Genomic DNA, 23,958 nt, shown 5'->3' with positions numbered 1-23,958 from the left:
GACTGTCACCTGATGTGCTACGACTACCTCTGAGCCAGTTTTCTCTGCCAGTTTGGGCCTTCAGAATCCTGCCTTGTTGAGCCAGATATGCTAGTCTGCTCCAGCACAGACCCAGGATCTGACCTACACACGCACATGCGCACACACACACCCCCCGCCAAAGCCACAGACTTAACTGGAAAAGACTTAGAAGTGCTCCTGTCTCTAGCACCCAGATCCCAATGGGATCTAAACTCCAAATAAATCCTTTTTACTCTGTATAAAGCTTATACAGGGTGTGATACAGCATGGCCAGAAGGCAGCAGGAGAGTATTAAAAGGGAGCTTTATTCCCTGTAGAGGGAAGAAAGTTTGCTATAAATTAAAGCACCTGAAGCCAGTCACATGATAAAAAACCCCTGCTTCAATCAGACAAGAGGAGGAGTTGAAGCAGAGTGCATTGGTGTTAGAGCAGAGCAGTTTGGAGGGCAGCACAGGAGAGTTTGGAGAAGTGCTGTGGTGGGCTAAGAAGACCAAGACCCTAGGTAAAGGGACACCTGGTTTGTGCAGAGGGAAGGCAGGAAGCCCTACAAGCTGAAGGGCAGGAGAGGGAAATAGCCCAGGGGAAGAAATTGCTAGTTCTAGGGGTTTACTGCTATCCCTAGGGCCCCTGGGCTGGGACCTGGAGTAGAGGGCAGGCCTGGGTCCCTCTCTCTCCACTCCCCTCCTCTAGGACACTAGTGGGGCACTTAATACTCCAGTTCAGGGGCAAGAAATGGTGCCTGGAATCCCCACCCAAGAAGAGAGTACAAGACCCATCATAGTAGTGCTGGCAATTTGCCACAAGGGTAAACTCATAAATTGTCTGCCCTCTATAACACTGACTGAGAGATATGCACAGCTGTTCCCCCCTCGCCCCCCAGGTATTAATTACTTTGGGTTCAATAATAAGAAAGTGATTTTTCTTAAGTATAAAAAGTAGGATTTAAGTGGTTCCAAGTAATAACAGACAGAATAAAGTAAGTTTCCAAGCAAAATAAAACAAAACATGCAAGTCTAAGCCTAATACAGTAGGAAACTGAACACAGGTAAATCTCGCCCTCAGATGTTCCAATAAGCTTTTCACAGACTAGAGTCCTTCCTAGTCTGGGCCAAATCCTTTCCCTTGGTACAGTTATTGTTAGCTCTAGCTCAGGTGGTAACTAGGGGATTTCTTATTACTGGAACCCACCCCCTTATATAGCTTTGGCACAAGGCGGGAATCTTTAGTCTCTTTAGGTCCCCACCCCTCCTTCTAAATGGAAAAGCACCAGGTTTAAGATGGATTCCACTATCAGGTGACATGGTCACATGTCCTGTGAGACCCCAAGCCTTCATTCCTTCTGGCCTAATTCACAGGAAGACTTGCAAGTAAACAGAGCCCTTTACAACCAATTGTCCTAGTCAGTGGTAGCCATTAAGATTCCAAACCACCATTAATGGCCCACACTTTGCATAATCACAGTAGGACCTCAGAGTGAAACTAGAGATATGAAATATAAGATGCAAGAGTGATACATTTATACAAGTAAGATAATTGCACTCAGTAGATTATAAGATTTGTAATGATACCTTACAAAAGACCTTTTTGCATGAAGCATATTCCAGTTATATTATATTCACACTCATTAGCATATTTTCATAAAATCGTATGGAGTGCAACGTCACACCCTGGTGTCGAGAGAGACTGGAATCAGATCCTTGTGAGACCAGACCCTGATGCTTTGGAGAAGAGGAAGCTGTGTGGCCCCAACCTTCCCCTTTATGGAGTCTTTTAGCAGCATGATGGACCTGAATCAGCTTATGTAATGAAATCAGTAAAATCACACAGCAGCCACAAAAGTAATATCCCTATTGCTCTGGGATGCCTTTACTGCATCCTGGGCAAGCCCACCAATAGCACAGGGAACTAAGTAGAGGAAATTAAATACCTGCAGTATCTTTCTGCATTTTTCAGATTTAACCCTAGCCAGCCCTCCTAAAATCAGTCATTGTCTGGGCAACAGGTGGAGTCCCCTATTCTTTTAGTCAAAAGAAATACTTGGGGAAAAAATTACTTTTACTATATTTCACACTGAAGTCAGTGAAGAAGAGACTCTTACTGGACATGCTGACTGGGAAAAACAATTAAAATGGGAAGTTACCCTGATCCCTTTTGCCTCTCCTTATCTCTCAAAAGGGAGATACTACAGTAGGTGGCTGTGCCGTTGGCTAGCAAACACTTCTGTCTTTTCCAAGGGCCTGGCTCTGATTTCATTTATACAATTGTGTGGCACCAGTATCTCCAAAGACTTAAATGGCATTACTCTGGATTTATGTTGGCCAAAATGAGATTAGGATCTGGGTGGGGAAGAAGTTAGCCTCCAGAAGGTGCCTTTTTGTAGGAAATCACTTACCTGTAAAACAAAGAGAAAGTAGCGCCTTTAATGACTGTGTATATAAATGGAGGGAAAATTAGTAGCTGGGACAAGAGAAGCCAAAAAGGGGAGGAAACTAAATGGCACTTGTACTTATGCATCTTCTCTCCAGCCACATTGACTTCACTAGGCCAGAGCACCAGCCAGAGAAAGAGTTAATAAGAAAACAGAAATGAAAACAAGGGTTATTGTTTTAACAAGAGCAGTCACAAGAGATCTAGCTCCAAATTGAGCCAATGTCGTCATCACTAGGAGATCCCTGGACAGTGTCGCAGGACTTCCTGGGTGACTGGGAAAGCTACATAAGCCTTGCCCATGTGAACACATTCTGAATAGAGGTGGACAAATATTTTCAGATTGTTTGCTCCCCAAAAATGTGGCTTTGGGTCAACCAAAGCTATGTAAATTTGCGTCTAATCTGAAGAATAGTTCCCCTTCCCTGCAAAACACTTCTGAAATAGTCACTTTGTTGAAATGTTTTCTAAATTTAAACATTTAACTTTTTTTGTTTCAAAAGATGGTGTGGAAAGTTAGCTAGATGTATTTTTTTTTTTAAAGCGAGGGGGTGGGGCAGGGCAGAGTGAAAGAAACCTGAATATGAAACACTTTTAAAATGGAGGAAAATTTCATTTCAGGTTGGAAGAAAATGTTTTGACCCAAAACAATTTCCCCCCCTGAATTTCTGGTTTGATCACCAAACTGAAAAATCAATTATTTGCAAAGTTCCAATTCTGAATCCCCCTTTCCAGCACTGGTGCAATTTCACCTGTGCCAACAATGCTGTTCTAAGTGCTAGTATAGATGGGTTTTTTCAATTCCCTGTTCTCAGTTGTATTAAATACAGGGGTTAAAGTAAGAAGGGGCACAGCCCTCTCTCCTCTGCTAAAAGAAAAAGGGGGCTCCCATTCTCTCCCTGGCTTGCTCTCCCCTTCTCCTCCTCGGGTAGTACAGGCAGAGTTCCTGCTCCTGTTTTAATCTACTTTAACCACAAACTCAATCTGAAGATCTTCAAAACCCAAATAGATTTTTCATGACACGGTGCTGAAAATGCCAGCCCATGTAGGCCACATCTACAATAGTGCTCATCACATTGCACAACTGTGCAGACATGGCCTTAGGGCCTGCTACTGAAAAGTGGCAAACATGCACAATCCCACTGAAGTCAAGGTCAAGCCCTGAGCAGTTTGTGTCCCCGTTTCCCAGGCTGTGTAACGGGGCTAATAATACTTTTCTGCCTCAGAGGAGAGGTGTGGGGCTTCCCTTTTGAACAGTGCTTTGAGACCTTTTGATGCAAGGCACCATAAAGGGAACATGTGAGTGTAGCTATTATCGTATTCAGGTATATGTTCTGACAAGCTTGGCTGCCTTAATGCACTCAGTTTTGGATCTCTTTTGAGCAAAAGTGACCAGATGGCACATGGTGGCTCTGTCTCCCCAGAGATGAAGTGGGCATTAATAATGCCATTTCACTTAGGCTGTCAAAATGGACTTTAACCCTAAATTCTGTGAGGCCCTCTAGTCCAGAGTTTTTCAATCTGTTTTTTAAAATTGGATCTGTTACAGGCAAGATTGATAGCACCTCCTATTATTAAGGTTGCCTGACGCTTCCTATTATGTCTCTATTTTCGGTTGCTTACAACTATGACAAACTTAAACATTTTGGCTAAAATTTTCTGTCAGGTGTTTGTCTCGGACAGAACTTTTTGGGGAAAATTTCAGCCAAAATGGTGGTGGTTTCCAAGAATGAGGCTGAAACGAATATGATTTTTTGCCAATGCTAAAAAAAAAAGTTGGCAACTTTTTCTTTAATAAGCTCTAGAACCTGCCAGGCTTTCAAGCAATGACTTAAAATTTGGTATTGCGGGGGTGGCTTTTGTACTAGGGATATGCCTTTTGCCATACTTGTGAAAATCTGCCTGTATCTGGCTACGTAATAAGCCTTTGAAAAACTGCAATTCATATATACTCTGCAGAGATTCCTTAGAATTTTTTCAGCTAAATTCACTGAAGATGCTGTCAGCACTAGGCATGCTCCAGACTGGAGACGCAAATTTAACAGTGAGGAGAAAACAAAATATTGAATAACTGATCAGTAAGTGAGCACCATCCAGTCCATGCACTGAATGAGGCAGGGGATCATGTGGAAAAGAGTGTGTGATAATGCACAGGCACAATGGGTTGCACAGACAACCTTAATTCTGGCATTTCTTAACTTTTTTGAGTACTTGACTTTGCTACCATAATAATGTTGTTTCAAGTCAAGTACTCAAAAGTTAAGAAATGCCAAAGTTAACATTGCCTGTGTAACCCCTTGTGCCTATGCATTTTATTTTTATATATATAAAAATAAAAAATTGTGGCCTGCCTTTCTCCAGCAGACGTCAGAGGGTAAGAACCAGGCACATCTAGTTTTTATTCACACAATGGCATTTCCTTTATATATATATTTCTAGAATATTCCCCCTTGCTGCAGTTTTTACTCCCCTGATCATATTGTATTTGTGGGAGAACAATTGGGGGATGAGTCAGAATCACATTGCATTTCCTATTGCAAGACTCATTCCATGAATCAGTGTGATGGGATGTTAATCCCACACTTTTCCTGAAAGCATTAATGCACACTGAAAAGAGGGCTAGTTAATGAAACAGGCCTCAGTAGAGGGGAATGAGGTGACTAAGCAATCCTCTGACTGAATGAAGAAACCCAGCTGAGGAGGAACAAGCTGGGCTGAGACTAAAGGCAGGAAACAGGCAGCAGAAAGGGGCTGCTGGGAAAGTCTGCCGTCACTTCCTGGGAGAAGAGAGGTGCCTTGGGGTTGGCAAAGCTGGAAAAAGAAGGAAGCCAGGAACACATAGTAGAGGGCAGGCTCATGTTCCCCTGCCAGATGCTGAGGGAGTGGCACTACAAGGCAGTGAATGAGTAGACTACCTAAGACTGCTGAAGGAAGACTTTGGTATCCCAGAAAGGGGAAACACATGGAATGATTGGCTGTAGGGCTGAGTCACAAAGAGGCAGCAGCAGCTCGTGGAGTGAAATGGATGCAGACCCAGAGAGAGACAGAGGACTGCAGGCAAATGTGGGAAGGGGTGTCAACCTCACAAGCTATTCCCCAGAACAATCAGGAGGAGGCACCATCCCAGTGGTGAGCTAAGCATGCTCAGAATCAGGCTCTCAGCTAGAGGGGGATATGAGAATTTTACTTTCTGAAATGAATGGAGAAAATGAGCTTAAATACGGGGAAAAAAAGGAGAAAGCATTTTTTGCCTTTTTTTGGGTGGGGGTGCATTTGAATATGTGGAGGCTTATTTTCTCTATGAAGAAGCATAATGAAAACTGTTAATGATAACGTACAACACAGGTTTTTATACAGATTAACAAATTTACCTTCCAAACACTCCTCTGAAATATTAATAATTTACTTACTAGTGGCATTAGGTGTTAGGAGGGGATTCTGTATGTGAAAAAGAAGAGAGACTATTTATGCTAAATTCTGCCCTTGGATGCATATTTTGGGTTCCTAACAGGAAGTCCTCACATATTGGTCTGGCCTAAAGAAGTCGGTGGTAAGTACATCAAGGTTTGAATCCTTAGTTTGCAATGAGTAAAAGTTGGTAGAACAGAGACATGCAAAATACCAAGACCATTCCTATTTACTCTTCCTCATAACTCAAGAACAAGGTGCACACAGTGACGTAAAGAGGTAACATTTAAAGCCAATAAAAGGACATCTAATTAACCTCAGGGTACAATTGAAACTATTATAGCTGATAAAACATTGTTTAGGCCAAAATAAAACAACAATTACGTTTACCTTGTTTGAAAAACCAGCCTGCAATCCAGAGAGCAACCAGGAAGACTGAATAAAACTCCACACAGTTTTGTCTATGGAATAAATTAATAAAAAAGTTACTTGAGCAAGAAAGAAACTATGGGTGGGATTTTCAGAAGCTCTCCACTGGGAACAGCATTTGGCCAAAGCGAAGTCCATGCCATTGGCTTGAATGGGAGCAGACAGAGGCAAACAATGAACACTTCTGAAAATCTCACTCTTTTTTGTGTCTTTTCAAATACGTACAGTTCTGTTCCTATCCCTATGACTATAGTATCAAGCATGAAAAAGCATATGGTAGAACTTCTAAATGATTACAACAGTAGTAATGGCTTGAAAACACAACTTTCAGTTGTACCTGATATCGCATTGTTTTTTTTTCTTTTCCTCTGCTCATATTCAAAACTTTAGTATTTCTTTTTTACTTAAGGCAACTTTCTATAACTGAATATTTTTATTATCCAGTAATGTTAGTTACATTAGATAGGATCGCTTTAAAATAACCCTTACTTTGCACATAAAATCTCATGCTTCAGGGCATTAGCCAATCACTAAATGAAATGATCTAAGACAGAGGTTCTCAAACTATGGAGAGACCCCAGCCCCAGCTTGGGGGCTGCCGCAGCAGGGGAGAGAGAGCACAGCCATCACATTAGAAAGATAAGACTACTGATATTAAAATATGAGTTGTGTGCTTTTATTTGTAGAACAAAGTTTTAAGTTTTTTGGGGTTTTTTTAATATAGTGCTTTTATCCAAAGTGCTTTACAATAGTTAGCTAATGGTACAAACAACATTTTGATGAGATCACTTAATGATCTTTCCATTTTCAAGTGGTCTGCAGGGGGAAAAAAAAAAATTTTGAGAACCACTGCTCTAGGAAAACATTCCTCCGTGGGCAGGTTATTCCACAATTGTCCACTGATCCACTTTGGGTTTTCTTACATCACCATCACTTGATGCATCTGGTATTTGCCACTCTGAGAAGTTCCTTGACTCAATGAACCACTAGATAGATCCAGTATGACAGTTTCTATGTTAAACCAACCAAACCTAAATAAAAAGCAGGAAGCTAAATGATGTGACAGTTGAAGCTTTAATTAAACTTCACAGTGAGTGAACTAAGTGGGTTGCATTGTACATCTAGTGTACTCTATTCAAAAAGTAATTGCTGAATGGTTTGGCTTATGTCTGAAACACTTTTGTGGCTGTAGGTGTGTAGTTACTAGTTTGGTGCTTCTGACAACTATTGGTGTGTGTGTTGTAGGGTTTTTTTTTTTTTTTTTTTTTTAAGGTAAAAGGATACAAAAATAGGTGACTCACCAGGACAAGTTTCTTAAATGCTCATTAATTTTTTAACTCAAACTAATTAGCCAATTTACCTGTATATTCTCAGAAATTTCAGTCTTTCATCACAGATGTCCTATAAATTTGGTGAATATACATTGTAATCTTCACAAAAACAAAAAGGCTAAAACCCTGCTTAAAATAAACTCAAAGCAGCCTTAAATGTGACGTTTTGACCAGCATATTCACATTAAATAGCTCTTTTCATAAAAATAAAGGGAAGGGTAAACACCTTTAAAATCCCTCCTGGCCAGAGGAAAAACCCTTTCACCTGTAAAGGGTTAAGAAGCTAGGATAAGCTCGCTGGCACCTGACCACAATGACCAATGAGGAGACAAGATGCTTTCAAAGCTGGAGGGAGGGAGAAACAAAGGGTCAGTCTGTCTGTGTGATGCTTTTGCCAGGGACAGAACAGGAATGGAATCTTAGAACTTAGTAAGTAATCTAGCTAGATATGCGTTAGATTATGATTTCTTTAAATGGCTAAGAAAATGGGCTGAGCTGAATAGAATGGATATTCCTGTCTTTGTATCTTTTTTGTAACTTAAGGTTTTGTCTAGAGAGATTCTCTGTTTTGAATCTAATTACCCTGTAAGGCATTTACCATCCTGATTTTACAGAGATGATTCTTTTTACCTTATATTAAAATTCTTCTTGTAAGAAACTGAATGCTTTTTTTATTGTTCTTAAGATCCAAGGGTTTGTGTCTGTGGTCACCTATGGAAATTGGTGAGGATTTTTATCAAGCCTTCCCCAGGCAGGGGGGTGCAAGATTTTGGTGAGGATTTTGGGGGCGAAAGACATTTCAAGACAACTTTCTCAAAAAATAAACCCGGACATTTTGTGGCAGTGGAAGTCCAAGGGCAAAAGGTAAAATAGTTTGTACCTTGGGGAAGTTTTAACTAAGCTGGTAAAAGTAAGCTTAGGAGGTTTTCATGCAGGTCCCCACATCTGTACCCTAGAGTTCAGAGTGGGGAAGGCACCTTGACAGCTCTGATCTGTAGGTATTGAGCAGCCATAGTGTATTGTCTGTCTGAGCTTTCTGTGATTTCCCTTTTCTTCTGGACTGAAATTGCTTTTGCATACAGTTGTGGAAAATTAAAAATTCCTTTGAATATTTGAGCACAAAGATTTCTAAGTAATAAATTCTTAATAAATATTGAGTTTGTGATTTTAGGTATCTTGAACTAGAAAAAAAAACTACATGGAACCTCTCCATATAGTTTGTAGAGAAACACCATAACTGAATCTCCTTTCAGTATAAACCAGGAGATGAAGACCAGTGTACCTGGGAGAATCAGGCCCAATGAACATGAAATGAATATGCAATGCAATTACTCTTATGAGGAGACCCAAACACTCACAAGTGGTGGACAGAAGCCCTTGGTCATGCAAGGCCTCGGGTTAGTTCAAAGTCTTAATAAATGCTGTTCTGTGGAGATGCCCACAATTGTTACACCCATATCTTGTAAGAGAGAAAGGTCACTGAGAGTTAAGATCTATGCTCATAGCACATAGCAGAAGATCATAAATACCTGGAAAAAAAATCACTTCACCCTTGAATGGCTAAATTAGACCTTTGTAGTGTCCAATTAATTAAATGAATGAGAAGTTTCTCATTGCCACTGTTTTAATGACCCTAGAACTTACTGTGCACGGAATATTCTGTCAAATTCTGGGGTTCCAGTGACTTCTGGGGGCATGATCTTGTACTGCTTTCTTGATTTTCCTACAAGCCAGGCAAAATAACCTGCAAGTAAAAGTAATGGATCAAGGATTAGAGTCTGTATTTTTTTTCAGAAAAGCAGCAGGCCCTGTCAATCGACAAATCTCAATTTTTCAAATGGAAATAATCATTCCTCCAGGTTTTGCTTTTAAATTTGAATGAAAAGGACCAACACCTCTTGCAGCTCCCCTAGATTCCCCTATAAAAATTCACACACTAACTTCAAAGGTGACCTGAACCTTATTACAAAATCCAACCTCAGTAACTTTACACTTGCATGCTGAATGCAACCCCAAAGCAAGAGAATTCAGTCGCTAAAACTGTCTACACACTTAATATTCTGTTCCTCCTCTGGTAAAGCATGATGTTGAGGATGGCTGGCTCCTGCTCCATTTGACACCCCGGCATGTGTAGCCCACCTAACTAATAGTGAGAGAGCTTTTTAACAGATCTAGGGGGCCCGCCCACTTCCCAGAACCCAATATGAGATCTAGGGGAGCAGGAATGAGTTGGGTCTGGTTCATTGTTGCTAGGCAGATGCACAATTGGCGCTAGACATCCAGAAGTTTCTGGAATTGGGTGTGGTAGTTTTGGGTATGCTCAATAGGTTCCCTGTTGCTGGACTCAGACTCCATGAGGGCAAGTAGTCAGGGAAGCTGCTTTACAAAAGACCATGTGCCTAGGGTTGCCAACTTCCTAACTGCAGAAAACCAAACACCTTTGTCCCGCTCCCTCCCTCCCCACTTCCTCCATTGCTCGCTCTCCCCCAGCCTCACTCACTTGCTCACTTTCACTGGGCTCGGGCAGGGGGTTGGGGTGTGGGAGGAGTGAGGGCTCCGGCTGGGGGTGCGGGCTCTGGGGATGAGGGGTTTAGGGTGGAGGAGGGGACTTCAGCCTGGGGCAGGGGGTTGGGGCATGGGAGGGGAAGCGAGCTCCAGCTGGGGTGAGACCAGAAAGGGGTTCAGGGTGCAGGAGGGGCCTCTGGGCTGGGGCAGCGGATTGGGGTATGAGTGGGGATGAGGGCTCGGGCTGTGGGTGCAGGCTCTGGGCTGAGCCCAGAAATGAGGGGTTCAGAATGCAGGAAGGGGCTCGGGTCTGGGGCAGTGGTTGGGATATGTACTTAACTGAGTGGTTGGCTAATTAGTTAACTGACTGGCTGCTTTCAGCAAAGGAGGAGAAAGAGAGTCCGAGATAGCAAGAGGAGGAGAGAGAGTCTGAGAGAGCCCGATTTTTCATACTTGCTGGGGGTGGCGGGTAATAGGTGCCTATATAAGAAAGAGCCCCAAATATCAGTACTCTCCCTATACAATTGGGACATCTGGTCACCCTAGTTGCATGGATTTCACTGAAGACTTCTACATGCTGGTGGAGGGAAGATGTTGTTTTTGACTTGGCAGACTCTGAGACTCAGGAGAACTCAATCTAAGCTTTTTGGGAACTTTTGAGTTCTTCTCACTGTTTGTCGGCATTGACTGTTTTTATTTATGTTGAACTGTGAAGATAATATATATGGTTTATAGAGTAGCCATGTTATGTTGTAAAAATTAAGTTTTTTTTCCCTCTATCATAAGATTTTATAAAGTTGGTACTTAATTCTTCATTTTTTTTTTGTTCTTTTGGACTTGATTGTGAGGAGTTGGACCCTGTATGATCCTTGGTGAAAATCCTCAGTGACTGAATTCTGGGTCTCTAGATGCTTTTCTGTGGGAGTTGTGTTTTTAGACACTAGAGAAGGGCAATGAAGCAAACTGTAGCCCACCCAAAGGTTACATAAGCACTATGCTAGTGACTTCACACCCACCCCCCTAACTCATGTGGAGCCAGCCCTAAGGTTCTGCATTTTTGTGCTGTAGTAGTATTAAATTTTGTTGTAATATACAGGTGAGTCGCATCATACCCACATTTAACTTGCGCGAATTCAACTATACGCACTCGGCAAAAAAAAAGAAAAATAACAAGATACCGTAAATAGCATGGGCAATTCTGCCAATCATTCCACTTAATGAGCATATGCCCTGGAGTGAGCATGAGATGGGAGACATGAATCTGCTGTTCCCTCAGTCAGTCTTGGTTCCCACGTGCCTCTCATAGTGTGAGCATCTCACCACGCTGAGTGTGATTCTAGTTTTAAAGATACTGTACATATTTTTTCATAGATACTAAGGTCAGAAGGGACCATTCTGATCATCTAGTCCGACCTCCTGCACAGCGCAGGCCACAGAATCTCACCCACCCACTCCTATGAAAAACCTCACCCATGTCTGAGCTATTGAAGTCCTTAAATCATGGTTCAAAGACTTCAAGGAGCAGAGAAGCCTCCCTCAAGTCAACCATGCCCCATGCTACAGAGGAAGGCGAAAAACCTCCAGGGCCTCTCCAATCTGCCCTGGAGGAAAATTCCTTCCCGACCCCAAATATGGCAATCAGCTAAACCCTGAGCATATGGGCAAGATTCACCAGCCAGATACCCAGGAAAGAATTTTCTATAGTAACTCAGATCCCATCCATCTAATATCCCATCTCAGGGGATTTGGCCTATTTACCCTGAATATTTAAAGATCAATTACTTACCAAAATCCCATTATCCCATCATACCATCTCCTCCATAAACTTATCAAGTAGAATCTTAAAACCAGATAGATCTTTTGCCCCCACTGCTTCCCTTGGAAGGCTATTCCAAAACTTCACTCCTCTGATGGTTAAAAACCTTCGTCTGATTTCAAGTCTAAACTTCCTGGTGGCCAGTTTATACCCATTTGTTCTTGTGTCCACATTGGTGCTGAGCTGAAATAATTCCTCTCCCTCTCCTGTATTTATCCCTCTGATCTATTTAGAGAGAGCAATCGTATCTCCCCTCAACCTTCTTTTAGTTAGGCTAAACAAGCCAAGCTCCTTAAGTCTCCTTTGATAAGACAAGTTTTCCATTCCTCGGATCATCCTAGTAGCCCTTCTCTGTACCTGCTCCAGTTTGAATTCATCCTTTTTTAAACATGGGAGACCAGAACTGCACACAGTATTCTAGGTGAGGTCTCACCAGTGCCTTGTATAACGGTACTAAAACCTCCTTATCCCTACTGGAAATGCCTCTCCTGATGCATCCCAAAACCGCATTAGCTTTTTTCACAGCCATATCACATTGGCAGCTCATAGTCCTCCTATGATCAACCAATACTCCAAGGTCCTTCTCCTCTTCTGTTACTTCTAATTGATGCGTCCCCAGCTTATAACTAAAATTCTTGTTGTTAATCCCTAAATGCATAACCTTACACTTCTCACTATTAAATTTCATCCTATTACTATTACTCCAGTTTACAAGGTAATCTAGATCCTCCTGTATAATATCCCGATCCTTCTCCGAATTGGCAATACCTCCCAGCTTTGTATCATCTGCAAACTTTATTAGCACACTCCCACTTTTTGTGCCAAGGTCAGTAATAAAAAGATTAAATAAGATTGGTCCCAAAACCGATCCCTGAGGAACTCCACTGGTAACCTCCCTCCAACCTGACAGTTCGCCTTTCAGTAGGACCCGCTGCAGTCTCTCCTTTAACCAATTCCTTATCCACCTTTTGATGTTCCTATTGATCCCCATCTTCTCCAATTTAACTAATTCCCCATGTGGCACGGTATCAAATGCCTTACTGAAATCTAGGTAAATTAGATCCACTGCATTTCCTTTATCTAAAAAATCTGTTACTTTTTCAAAAAAGGAGATTAGGTTGGTTTGGCACGATCTACCTTTTGTAAAACCATGTTGTATTTTGTCCCATTTACCATTGACTTCAATGTCCTTAACTAATTTCTCCTTCAAAATTTTTTCCAGGACCTTGCATACTACAGATGTCAAACTAACTGGCCTGTAGTTACCCGGATCACTTTTTTTTCCTTTCTTAAAAACAGGAACTATATTAGCAATTCTCCCATCATTCGGTACTATTCCTGAGTTTACAGATTCATTAAAAATTCTTGCTAATGGGCTTGCAATTTCAGGTGCCAATTCCTTTAATATTCTTGGATGAAGATCATCTGGGCCCCCCGATTTAGTCCCATTAAGTTGTTTCAGTTTCACTTCTACCTCTGATATGGTAATATCTACCTCTCTATCCTCCTTCCCATTTGTCATGCTACCATTATCCCCAAGATCCTCTTTAGCCTTATTAAAGACTGAGGCCAAGTATTTGTTTAGATATTGGGCCATGCCTAGATTATCTTTAACCTCCACTCCATCCTGAGTGTTAAGCGGCCACACTTCTTCCTTTTTAGTTTTCTTCTTATTTATATGGCTATAGAACCTTTTACTATTGGTTTTAATTCCCTTTGCAAGGTCCAACTCTACTCGACTTTTAGCCTGTCTCACTTGATCCCTACATGTTCTGACCTCAATTAGGTAGCTTTCCTTGCTGATCCCTCCCATCTTCCACTCCCTGTATGCTTTCTGCTTCTTCATAATCACCTCTCTAGGATGCTTGCTCATCCAGCTTGGTCTACAACTCCTTCCTATGAATTTTTTCCCCTTTCTTGGGATACAGGCTTCCGATAGCTTCTGCAGTTTTGATTTAAAGTAATCCCAGGCCTCCTCTACCTTTAGATCCATAAATTCTTCAGTCCAATCCACTTCCCTAACTAATTTCCTTAATTTTTGAAAGTCAGCCCTTTTGAAATCAAAAACCCTAGTTGCAGATTTATTTTTGTTAATCCTTCCATTTAGTTTGAACTGAATTAGCTCATGATCACTTGAGCCAAGATTGTCCCCTACAACCATTTCTTCTATGAGGTCCTCGCTTCTCACCAAAATCAAATCTAAAATGGCATCCCCTCTAGTCGGTTCAGCAACTACTTGATGAAGGAATCCATCAGCTATCGCATCTAGGAAAATCTGAGCCCTATTATTATTACTAACACTGGTCCTCCAGTCTATATCTGGGAAGTTAAAGTCTCCCATGATCACGCAGTTTCCATTAGTATTTACTTTATTAAAGACATTAAAAAGGGTGTTATCCATATCCAAATTAGATCCCGGAGGTCTATAGCACACCCCAAGCACTATCGTAGGAGAGGCTTTACTAGTTTTCTTCCTCATGTTTTCATACAACATGGCCCCTAAACACAAGCCAATTACTTCATTTGGTGCTCAACCGAAGAAACAGCGATCTGTTCTAACGCTGGAGGAAAAACTGGCTGTGTTGGACTTATTGAGAGATGGTACGTTGGTCTCCAACGTGGTGTATAAATTTGGCCACAACAAATCTAGCATCCGTGCCATCAAGATTCAAGAGAAATTTGTCAAGCCATGGCATCAAGTTCTCCAATAACTGCTAAGGTGATGAGCCAGGTGTGTGATAAGACTTTAGTGAAGATTGAAAAGGCATTAAACTTATGGCTGGAAAGACATGAACCATAAATGTGTGCCTATTGATGGCAACACGTTGAGAGAAAAGGCTCTTGGCCGCTATGCGCTGTTCAAACCTCCCGCCGAAGAGGGACGGCCTTCTGATGAGAAGGAATTCAAAGCCAGCCAAGGCTGGTTTAACAGTTTTAGGAACCATGTCAACCTCAAAAACGTGCAGACTACCGGTGAAGCTGCATCTGCCAATGAAGAGGCAGCAAAAGCCTACCCCAAACAATTAAAGAAAATCATAGAAGAAAAGGGTTATCTTCCGGAACAAGTTTTTAATGCTGATGAGACTGTGCTCATCTGGAAGAAAAAATGCCCAACCACTCTTACACTTGGAAATCAGAAAGACAAGCCCCTGGCTTCAAAGCAAAGACCATGTGACTGTGGTGTTTTGTGGCAATGTGGCTGGGCATTTAATAAAGCCGGGCTTGCTCTACAGGGCTGCAAATCCCTATGCCCTAAAAGGCAAGAACAAAAATCTCTTGCCTGTGTTCTGGCAATTAAGTAAAAAGGCTTGGGTGACAGCAGCATTATTTCTGGATTGGTTCCATAAGTGTTTCATTCCAGAGGTCAAGCGGTACCTCAAAGAGAAAGGTGACTTTAAAGTCAAGTGTTGCTGATCATAGACACTGCTCCTGGCCACCCTGCAGCACTCCGGTTTGCGCATAAAGATGCTGAAGTCCTCTTTCTCCCCCCCCCCCCCCCGCAATACCACCTCCAACCTCTCAACCAAGGCGTGATTCACTGTTTCACGTACACAAGGCTTGCGTTCTCACGGATACGTAGCGCTATGGATGCTGATCCCAATCTTAATGTGATGGAGTATTGGGAGTCCTTCAACATTGCTGATTGCATCACTTACATTAAACAGGCAATGGATGCAATCAAGCCTGAAACGGTCAATACATGTTGGCGAAACCTATGGAAAGAATGTGTGAATGATTTTAAAGGTTTCCTGACCAACAATGAAGTGAAACGCATTGTTCAAGTGGGTGGTGATGGCTTCGTCAACATTCTTGAGGAAGAAATTGAAGAATTAATTGAGAGCCATAGAGAAACATTGACTGACAAAGAGTTAGAGGAACTAATAAAATAGTCTACAGAAGACTTAAGGTGATGACAATGAACAGGAAGAGCCAGCAGGTTGGAATCTTCATAAATTTGCTGAAGTGTTCCAAGCAGTGAAACACTTGAATGATTCAACTTCTGAATACAATCCCTCTATGGAATCGTATTACAGATGATTTGAGACCGTATCAAGAAATGTTTGAGAAGCTCAAGAGACAACAGCAACAGTTGCCAATCGCCATGTTTTTCAAGGAAAAACAACCAGCAGCAGATGAGCCTATGCAATCAACTTCTTGAGCTGAACCAGAGCCAACCACTTGGTCTACGACTCGCTCTGTCACCCAAGCTCTCCGTTGTCTCCATCTCCTGGATCGACATCAAGCCCTGACAACTCCCCTGTAATTAAAAATACAGTTCTGTAAAATTATATTTTGCATAAGTATTATATACTATACATTACTGTATACATATTATTGTACAGGGTTGTAGTCACAACCATGTACTGTATACTGTACTTCATGTGCGATTTAAGGGATTTTCAAGGGTAATTTTGACTATATGCGATTTTTCACCTTATGCGCTGACTTTAGAACCTAACCCCCGCGTAAGATGCGACTCCACTGTATAACCTTTGAGAGAGAAAACATTACATATTTTGGAAACGAGCTGGGTACCAAATGTGTGATACATTTGGCAATGGTTAGTATTTGGAGTGTGTACACGCATGTATTACACATCCATCCAAATCAATTCATTTTGTACTCTGAGTAAGTGCTGTAATTTTGGGTATGCCTGCACTGCACCTGGGAGTGTGCATCCCAGTGCAAGGCTACAGATGTGGGCTAGCTCTGCTCCAGCTAGCATGCTAAAAAATAGCAGCATAGCCAAGCCAGGAGTAACATGGGCTGAGCTCAGGCTAGCCACCTGAGTACAAACCTGCCTAGACCCCCTGGATATACACTCGGGCAGCCCACTGCTTGACTATTTTTTATCACACTAGCTCAAGTAGAGGCTGCATGTGTCTATCTACCCATATCAGGAAGCATGCTCCCAGGTGTCATTCAGACCTACTCTTTGTGTGGCCCTGGGGATAGCAGCACACTAAGCTAAGACTCAGACCTGGGTTCTATGCCTGGCTGTGCTAGAGGGTGATCTTGGGCAAGCCACTTCAACTCTCTGCCTCAGTGGCCTCAGCTATAAAATGAGTTCTACTCACCTCTTTTGTAAAGAACTTTGATCTATTGCGGAAGTGCTATACATGAGCTAGGCAGTATTACATAAGAGGTGTTTGTTTATTATTGTTGTTATTATTATTATTATTTAATAATTATTACTACAAATAGACTAAATACCTGCTGTAAATGCAAAAGTCTTAACTATAGAAATACTGGTCACAGCTCCTTAATCTCCTCCATTCCTCTGTGTGTATCTAAAATCTATTTTCATTGTCACCTTCAGCTCAGAAATGTGAATCTTATTTAAAAAGTTTGTCAGATTTTGATGGAGATGGCCAGGGCATACTTGATACAAAATTAAACATGCAGAAAAGCAAATCTGATTTATTTAATAATGGCCACAGGACAGGACAACATGGTGTTCTGCAGGAGGCTCTAGTTCAGGAATGACCTGATACTCTCAGTCTGATAATCTTCAAGGGGACTTCAAGTGATTGGGAAAAATCCACCACAGACCTTGGTAAATTATTCCGATGGCTAACTATCCTCATTGTTTAAAAAATGAGCACCTTATTTCCAGACTGAATTTGTCTAGCTTCAACTTCCAGCTATTGGATTTTGTTGTTTGTCCACTAGACCAAAGCCCTCTACAATTTGAAATCTCCTCTCTGTGAAGGTAATTCTAGATAAAGTTAAGATTTTTGTCACTGGTATTTTTAGTAAAAGGCACAGGCAATGGATGATGAATCACAGAAGCCAGAGCCCCGGGGCTGAAGCCAAAGAAGTCCATGGACATCTGTTAAAGTCACAGAATCTGGGACCAAATTGTATCCTTAATTATAAACCATGATCAAATCACCCCATAACATTCTTCTGAATAAACTAACTAGACTGAGCTTCTTGAGTCTCACTGTAAGGCAGGTTTGCCAGATGTTGTACAGGATTCTGCTCCAGAAAGGCCTCTCTGCCTCCATTAATGCTCCTTCATTTACATTGTAGCTGATGACCAAGCTGTGATCCACTGCCACAGAATTCTTTTAGAGGGGGAGGGTGGCATTAGAGGAGGCAGAGGAGTATGTTTCAGGGTAATTGTGCTCAGGGGCACAAGATGGCCACTTTTTTAAATATTTTAGGGGAGGTGGGGGAGAGGAGGGAATTTTCAAAAGGTCTCCCTCTGGCCCTTCCCTTACCACCCACTCAAAATGCTCTCTTCCTCCTGCTGCTACTTAGAGCCACCAAACCCTACTTGGTTCACCAGCTGCAAGGGCCAATTTGACAAACCACATGTTTCATTGGACCACCATCTGCAGCTAGCAAACCATAGCTGGTTGGTCCCCAGGTTGTACTTTGAGCCAGGGGGGCACTATCAGGCTGGGACAGAATTCTCAGCTGATGAAATAAAGGAAGTTGGCCAGCTGAGCAGCCCATCATACCCGAACTGGTTTAGAACAACCTTAGTATGGACTGAGGGAAAAATCTCAACCTATTTAGGGGAGCTAGTGTGGAATTTTGTGCCTCAACTGGTACAGTACAACCAGCTGAAATGTGCTCTACTACAGACAAGGCCTTAGCTATAATAAAGTGTACACTTGCCACTAGTGGTTTAACAAGCCTCTAGTTATTCTTGGGTTTAAGAGGCTTCAGTGAAATCAGAGGGGTGAATTTGGCTCACCATGGGCAAAAATACAGACCCTTGTGATCATAATGCACTGACAATGGCCCATTCCTTAATCAGGAAAAGCTTCCACCAAAATCAATGGGATCTTTGCCTAACTCAGGACTGTGAGATTGGGGTTTATATGCCCACTGAAAGAAGCAAGTAACTTTATACCTACCCAACTACAATTTTCATAACTTGCTATCTTTTGCAGACAGATAGGAAGTTGCTTTTTCCCTTTGAAAACCAGTTGTAACAATTTTTTTACTGGGGAATTGACATCGCTTCTTTCTTAAGAGAAGATGCATCTAGATGCTTTTGAATTGTACAATAGGTGACATGAGGCCTCAGCTGCAGTGGAACAAGTTACTACATATACTTTTTTTTCACCAGTTAGAATTTGCATCTTAACTCTGAAAGCAAATAGAAATGAAAGCGGTTATGTATATCCTAGTTTAACCCCTTGGATTACAATCCAGAACAAATCCAATTGACTTCAACCACTGGACTCCAGTCACATCTGAGGCACCTGAGAAGTATGCTCAAGTTGGTCTTTTTCTGATTTCAGCTGGCAGTCACATTTACCAAGACTCTCTCCTTGCTATGAAAAATAGCACAAAGCTTATGTACAAGGGACAGCACCCTCAATGTCTTATTCCTGCAAAAATCATGCACAGTGTAAAATCAGTCATTTGTATCATAATCAATGGTGTGTTAAACTATTCTTGTTTTGAAAACAAATCAGATGCCTCATAGTAGCACCTGATTGGATGCAGATAAAAGGATATTGGGCACAAAATAAAACATAGAACAGGGGACACTGTGTCTATCCTCTCTACAGGATCATCTCCAAGCAGCCATGACTCAAATTCATTCTACTTCAGTCTGGAGCCCCACTAGCTTTTCTAATGGGTCTGTAAAACCTCCCCTTCTCTCTCCTGCAGGAAGTCTTAACTAAGACATTGCTGGAAACCCACTTGGTGCAAGGTTTCTGCTTGCTCATTCCATCACAGACCACTTCTTGCTTGGCTTAATCCGTGGCCCAGCCCGGTTCCTTGAATACCCATGTGATTCTGAGAGGCTGAAAGTTTGTCTTACCATGCCTCTAGCCGTTGTAAGGTGAAGCATAGCTTCTAGCACTGCTGCAGAGGGGCCTTATTGCCCAGAACTGTACATGTAATGGAATAAATGGGAGTGCAGACAAGCCACTAGATGTTTAATAGCTAGGTGTCTTGTGCCGACAGCTGTCAAACAGTCAGACAATGGGCTGCTCCCACTACCAGAACTGGCTGTAACAGGTTCTTACACTGCCGCTTTAACAGAATGCAAGGAAGAGCAGAGGCTTGGGCAGGGCTGGATTTTCTGATTAACCTCACCATCTCTGGGTGGGTCTCTATTATCAAATTCAGTTGACCTAACCACACCCTCAGTGCTGTGACAAATCACCGTTTGAACAGATGATGCAGTTAAACTGATCTAAGGTCATGTATAAACACTACTAGGTCGTCGTGATTCTTCTGTCGACCTAATTATTGCTTGTTGCAGGGAGAGATTTACTGCAGTGAGGGGAAAAATCCCTTCTGTTACTGTGGTGGCTACAAGACAGTGTTTGTTATAGCAGCACACCTGCAGTGCTGCAACTGTGGCATTTCTAGTGTAGATGTAGTCCCTGTGTTTGTTTTAGAGTTTTCAGAATGTATTCACTTTTTAGGCAGCGGCTCTTTGCCCTTCCTTGTCACACTTCTTCCTGTTTTCACTTTAAACAGTGTAAAGCACAGCAGCCCTTGCAGCAGGATGAACTTTCATGGAACCTCATGGTAAATATTGTCACAGGAGATAAACGCTGTGCTAAGAGCCACATAGGTTGTTCGGGAGAGCCCCATCTGGCACACGCAACTCAAGAATGAAAGTGGTGTTGCCAACTTCAAACATTCAAAAATCATGAGCCAGGCCCCACTCAAGTCATGAGATTTTTAAAAATAATAATTGTTGGGTTCTTTTTATTTGGCTTCTGGTTATTTAATCTTGAGGGATCACATTTTTAAGCTTTCTCCCCAAATTAGAAACTTTTTTTTTTAAATGAATGACATGACCCAGGAACTGGGGCTTTAAGAAAACACCAAATGTGAAGAGTTTGCATTGCTGCAGACAAAGCAGTCTGCTTACAAGTACTGACAAAGCCGTAAACTTGAACCTCTGCTTCTTATCTCATGCTTGGTCCTCCTTCAACCCATACAGCATATATATCCTATGGCTTGGTGTAGACACAACCATATTATCTGAAAGAAAACAATTGGTAGTGTTTGAAAATGCTGTCACTGTACCATATCTACAGATTTCAGAGTAGCAGCCGTGTTTAGTCTGTATTCGCAAAAAGAAAAGGAGTACTTGTGGCACCTTAGAGACTAACAAATTTATTAGAGCATAAGCTTTCATGAGCTACAGCTCACTTCATCGGATGCATTTGGTGGAAAAAACAGAGGAGAGATTTTTACACACACAGAACAAGAAACAATGGGTTTATCATACACACTGTAAGGAGAGTGATCACTTAAGATAAGCCATCACCAGCAGCAGGGGGGGAAAGGAGGAAAACCTTTCATGGTGACAAGCAAGGTAGGCTAATTCCAGCAGTTAACAAGAAAATCAGAAAAAGAAAAGGAGTACTTGTGGCACCTTAGAGACTAACAAATTTATTAGAGCATAAGCTTTCATGAGCTACAGCTCACTTCATCGGGCATCCGATGAAGTGAGCTGTAGCTCACGAAAGCTTATGCTCTAATAAATTGTTAGTCTCTAAGGTGCCACAAGTACTCCTTTTCTTTTTGCGAATACAGACTAACACGGCTGCTACTCTGAAGAATATCAGAGGAACAGTGGGGGGTGGGGTGGGGGGGAGAAATACCATGGGGAAATAGTTTTACTTTGTGTAATGACTCATCCATTCCCAGTCTCTATTCAAGCCTAAGTTAATTGTATCCAGCTTGCAAATTAATTCCAATTCAGCAGTCTCTCGTTGGAGTCTGTTTTTGAAGCTTTTTTTCTTGAAGGATAGCCACTCTTAGGTCTGTAATCGAGTGACCAGAGAGATTGAAGTGTTCTCCAACTGGTTTTTGAATGTTATAATTCTTGACGTCTGATTTGTGTCCATTCATTCTTTTACGTAGAGACTGTCCAGTTTGGCCAATGTACATGGCAGAGGGGCATTGCTGGCACATGATGGCATATATCACATTGGTAGATGCGCAGGTGAACGAGCCTCTGATAGTGTGGCTGATGTGATTAGGCCCTATGATGGTATCCCCTGAATAGATATGTGGACAGAGTTGGCAACGAGCTTTGTTGCAAGGATAGGTTCCTGGGTTAGTGGTTCTGTTGTGTGGTGTGTGGTTGCTGGTGAGTATTTGCTTCAGATTGGGGGGCTGTCTGTAAGCAAGGACTGGCCTGTCTCCCAAGATCTGTGAGAGTGATGGGTCGTCCTTCAGGATAGGTTGTAGATCCTTGATGATGCGTTGGAGAACCACACTATCAGAGGCTCGTTCACCTGCGCATCTACCAATGTGATATATGCTATCATGTGCCAGCAATGCCCCTCTGCCATGTACATTGGCTAAACCGGACAGTCTCTACGTAAAAGAATGAACGGACACAAATCAGACGTCAAGAATTATAACATTCAAAAATCAGTTGGAGAACACTTCAATCTCTCTGGTCACTCGATTACAGACCTAAGAGTGGCTATCCTTCAACAAAAAAGCTTCAAAACCAGATTCCAACGAGAGATTGCTGAATTGGAATTAATTTCCAAACTGGATACAGTTAACTTCGGCTTGAATAGAGACTGGGAATGGATGAGTCATTACACAAAGTAAAACTATTTCCCCATGTTATTTCTTCTCCCCACCCCACCCCCCACTGTTCCTCTGATATTCTTGTTAACTGCTGGAATTAGCCTACCTTGCTTGTCACCATGAAAGGTTTTCCTCTTCTCCCCCCCCCCAACCCCCCCCCCCCCCGCTGCTGGTGGTGGCTTACCTTAAGTGATCACTCTCCTTACAGTGTGTATGATAAACCCATTGTTTCATGTTCTCTGTGTGTGTGTGTGTGTATATCAATCTCCCCTCTGTTTTTTCCACCAAATGCATCCGATGAAGTGAGCTGTAGCTCACGAAAGCTTATGCTCTAATAAATTAGTTAGTCTCTAAGGTGCCACAAGTACTGCTTTTCTTTGTACCATATCTAATCACACTATTGTCGTTCTTTCTCCCGTTCCATTTATCTACTATAGCTATAGTTTGCAAAGTGGTGGGAAAGCCGCATATGTATGTGAATCTAAGAAGTATTTCCACAGTGTATAAAGTAAATCTAAATATTTAGGACCCCTTGATGAGAGGATATTATGAAACATTCACATGCTGCAAGTGCCTTCTTTGTAACTTAATAGGTTTTGTCCTTTTTCCTTTCTGATATTGGATACCTTGCTGTCTGCTTGCGGGGGACAGTTTTTAAAAGCGCTTTTGGCTCAAAGCTTCATGAATGTGATTTTAGGAGTTGGTAGTTTTGAGGATTCAAGCTCTGTAAGTGTCTAAAAAAACCCCAAAGCCAGCGCAGAACATAGCTGAAGGGTGAGTCTGCATCAGCTTACAAACTCTAGCAACAGTTTAACAATCCCAAAAATCTACAAACAAAACATAAAAGGGAAAAATCGTAAACTCCCCCCCACCTCCCCCCGGGGCAAGGTAATCTGTCTCCCTGTACCACATTCTCTTCAGAGGACAGAGAAGGGGTACCTAATGCTCCAGTTGGGGACAACTTTTTTTTATGAATTCTCAGACACTCAAAGTCGCAAGAAAACTAGCTTAGTATAAAATATCTCCAGTGTTCTAGGAGCCATGGAAACCATCCCTCAGCCCCAGCCACAAAACCCCACAGGCCTTACTTTGCTGGCAGGCTGAAAGAAGGGATACTGCAGCAAGCAAAATTAAATCACCAGCCATGTTTCCAGCAGCTTCCGTCTCTCTATGCAGCCAGGGCTCTGTGTCAGTGTGTGAGAGCTACAGATAAAGAAGCAGGTTGGGGGCAGGGAGTGAAAATGCTTTTCAAAGACACGCCTTAGGAAGAAAACAGGGCAACTTTTATTTTTCCCTTTGAAATGAGCAGTGGCTGCTTAGCCAGTTCTTGGTTCCTTGATCTGAACATTGTTTTCATACTTGAATAGTCAGGTGGTGCTCTACTAACAAGAGCTGCATTTAGGAGTGAGCTTATTTACATCAAGTAACCAAGAAGTGAGCTGGGTGAAAAATGCTGAATCCTTGAAAATTGTTCAC

The 23,958-nt window shown here is 42.1% G+C and overlaps 1 protein-coding gene across 4 annotated transcripts in view; it reads right to left on the bottom strand.

Moving 5' to 3' along the window:
- MGST2 (microsomal glutathione S-transferase 2) overlaps positions 1–23,706 on the bottom strand; it is a 32,853-nt gene extending 9,147 nt beyond the window's left edge. For 2 of the 4 annotated variants that reach the window (XM_043512780.1, XM_038398592.2), the window contains exons 1-3: positions 23,571–23,706; positions 9,261–9,360; positions 6,247–6,317 (exon numbers count right to left, since the gene is read on the bottom strand). In XM_043512780.1, the coding sequence (XP_043368715.1) occupies positions 6,247–6,317; positions 9,261–9,360; positions 23,571–23,628 (229 nt within the window). In that variant the 5' untranslated portion in view covers positions 23,629–23,706. Of the gene's footprint in view, positions 1–6,246; positions 6,318–9,260; positions 9,364–11,301; positions 11,437–23,494; positions 23,543–23,570 lie in introns of those variants that run through there. The other 2 variants (XM_043512781.1, XM_043512782.1) reach the window with 2 other exon arrangements.
- Positions 23,707–23,958: the final 252 nt, after the last annotated feature.

This window comes from Dermochelys coriacea, chromosome 4 (genome assembly GCF_009764565.3).
Source record: "Dermochelys coriacea isolate rDerCor1 chromosome 4, rDerCor1.pri.v4, whole genome shotgun sequence".
In the NCBI taxonomy this organism is placed as follows: Eukaryota; Metazoa; Chordata; order Testudines; family Dermochelyidae; genus Dermochelys; species Dermochelys coriacea.
This window is presented reverse-complemented; position numbering and strand designations above follow the sequence as displayed.